Raw genomic sequence first — 2,743 nt, 5'->3', positions numbered from 1 at the left:
TTGTGCGATGCGGCTTGAGCCCTTGTTTGTCCATATTGCTTGTATGGCATCTTTTGGCATGTTGGCACTGTTTGCCTGGTCGTTGAGCCGTCACAGGAAGGCCGGGATGGCTAGAGTGTGATGTAGTGTCAGATTTGGTATCCCATCAGGGCCAGGACTCACTTGGTCTGTGTATCTGTTGATATAGGGCTCCTGGATAGCCAGGATCTCTAGGTTGCGCACCTCTTTCTCACCAAAGAGGTGTATCATCACCTTCTCACATGATTTCCAGCAGTTGGCCTGCAGGATTTGAATTCATTTAATATCCATTATTGATTACAGTTCTTCCTCCATTGGGTCTTCATTGGAGTGATACTGGCTTTGCTCATCATCAGACTCTTGACCATGCTGCTGATTATAGCTTTTGCATCAGTTTTGAGTCTGTCTGAGTACTCTTGGAGCAGCGTCAGTATTTGGGACACTAAGAGCTCTTGCTCTAGACTGCTGGTGAGGGCCCTCCCTGAGCTGCAGAGTCTGGGTCTGGGTGTTCATCTCATTTTCTGGTTGGGTATCCGTCATAACGCTGTTTAGTTCAAGTTCATCTTCTGTGCGAGGTCTTTTATTGCTCTTTCTGGGTCGGCCTGGGCCATGGCGTTGAGTGTGGTGCTCTGCAGCTTCTGCAGGGGTGGGGTCTTGGCCTTGTTCCTCCCCTGAGAGGCCTACAAAGCCAAGAGAGACTGGAGCACTCTCATACCATCCATGTCCATTTGCTCTGTTATGACGTGCAATCTCCACTCATTCCACACGAGCTGGACAGCTGCGGACGCGGTCAAAGGCAAAGTGATCCTCTGAAGTCTTCTCACTTTGCTTAGTGTTCTGTTTTTGGCAGACTGCACACAGGGCCTTGGCACGGTCTCTTGCTGTAGGACAGTCCTGAGAGGAGTGATTTTGTGCGCAGTATGCGCATGAGGTAGGTTGCTTGCAGTTTCGGGCTATGTGGCCATATGCTTGGCAGTTGAAGCACTGCTGAATCCGATGAGTTTGGTCGTAGAATTCGCATGGGTGATCGCGGCCATTGAGTGCTAGGCCGAGCAGTATGGCGATATTGGCCGCTCGGTCATTATCAAACTCAAAAATCAGCTTCGATGTTTCTGGTTTATGTTCTGTAATGAAAAGCATTTAGAACCACCTCTGAAAAGATAATAATATCCATTACCTCTGCCCTATCATATCTCTCTTATCGAAAATATTGGATCTTATGTAGTATAAGAGCCCGTTAGAACCCTAATGATTTTTATAAATCAATCTCATTAGTCCCTGTAAATTGTTGTCTTCCCTTCAAAGCTTGCTTTTGCGCGCTCGGCGTTACTAGCTAGTTAGATTATACTGTATTTCAAGCCTGGCAATTTTTTTTTTTTTTTTTTTTTTTTTTAGATATATATCTATTCGCAAACTACTGATTATATCCGCGTGACTATACTTATATGTTTGAATAGCCTAATATGATCCTAAACAATGTTGAACTCGAGATATACTAACTGTCATTTTGTATGGGAATATAAATTCGCAGCTCGGCCGTGTCGCCCCATTGCAGACATGTTCAGATACTGCCTTCTAGGGCTTCTTGCTGCCAACGCGATGCTACCATGAAGACAAGACCAATTCTGATGAAACAACCCACCCCCGGCAAGACATATCGGGTACAACCATATAAATTATGGTATACTTACTGTCCTTCTTTCTTTTCATCCCATCTAAGTAAGCCACCAGAAGTCTCTGAACTCTTATTTTGTTATTTAACACCATCCAAGATCCACCATACCACCATGAAAGGTCAATGCATATTGAAGTTCCTCCTTGGAACTCTGCTGGTGGTTCTGCTTCTTGCAGCGCAAGTGCTCACCACACCGGTCCCACTGTGAGTTCCCGGTCCTATACTACACAATTGCACAGGAAGACAAATTTTGTCTGACCTTCCTAGATCATCTCTCAGCAGCAGAGATTTGCAGTTGCACCGTACCCTGGAAGCTCGAGGATTCAGAACCCTTTTCCAAAAGCTCAGAAAGGGAAAAAAGGGAGACTGCACTAACGCCTGTGACCTAAGTCCGCACCAAGGGCAACAAAAGCCCGAGCCAGTTCTTGAAACAACAACACAGTCACATTTGGAGAGTCTGTGGCTTAAAGCCAAGAAGAAGTTGACTGTGGGCAATGTTGAACATTTTACATTGGACCCAACCAAGGCTGTTAGCTATGGAGCGACTGAAATCTATGGCTGCACTGTTCTTGTGGTTGTGGATGGACGCAGTGTTACCATTGGTCACTTCCCCCAGAAATCAGGATCAGGTATCACAATGGAGAATGAGCAGCATACGCAGCAGAAAATCATTGACCGAATGGAACGCAATCTTGTCCTGGCTGACTACACGACACAGTCAGTGGCCTATATTGTGCACTCAGCCACCCAATCTTCAGTGGGATATAAAAAAAAATTAAAGAATACTTGGTCAACGAAAATGTGTCTGAGGAAAACATCCACAGTAAGCCATATACTGCAAGTTTGTCTACTGTTGGCCACCGAGGGAAGGTTTCGGTGACCTGGGATCCTAAGGACGAAGGAGGAGCGACCATGAAGGTTTACATCCAAAATGACAATCCTATATACGTGCAAGACTATGATGCAAATGGGGACCCTTGTGAATTGATTGGTTGAGCTTGGAATTGGCAGGTGATAGGATAGTTTTCAAAAAAAAAAAAAAAAAAAAAA

At 45.2% G+C, this 2,743-nt stretch overlaps 1 protein-coding gene across 1 annotated transcript; it reads left to right on the top strand.

Annotated features, from left to right (window-relative positions):
* Nucleotides 1-1,805: 1,805 nt before the first annotated feature.
* Nucleotides 1,806-2,689, top strand: ASPGLDRAFT_40813 (uncharacterized protein; the record flags this gene model as incomplete). The annotated part of the gene is made up of 3 exons (XM_022545277.1): nt 1,806-1,897; nt 1,961-2,410; nt 2,518-2,689. The coding sequence occupies 3 exons, from the start codon at nt 1,806-1,808 to the stop codon at nt 2,687-2,689; spliced, it is 714 nt and encodes a 237-aa protein (XP_022395120.1).
* Nucleotides 2,690-2,743: the final 54 nt, after the last annotated feature.

This window comes from Aspergillus glaucus (assembly GCF_001890805.1).
Source record: "Aspergillus glaucus CBS 516.65 unplaced genomic scaffold ASPGLscaffold_63, whole genome shotgun sequence".
NCBI lineage: Eukaryota > Fungi > Ascomycota > Eurotiomycetes > Eurotiales > Aspergillaceae > Aspergillus > Aspergillus glaucus.
The sequence above is the reverse complement of the archived record's forward strand: the minus strand, read 5'-3'. Positions and strand labels throughout refer to the sequence as shown.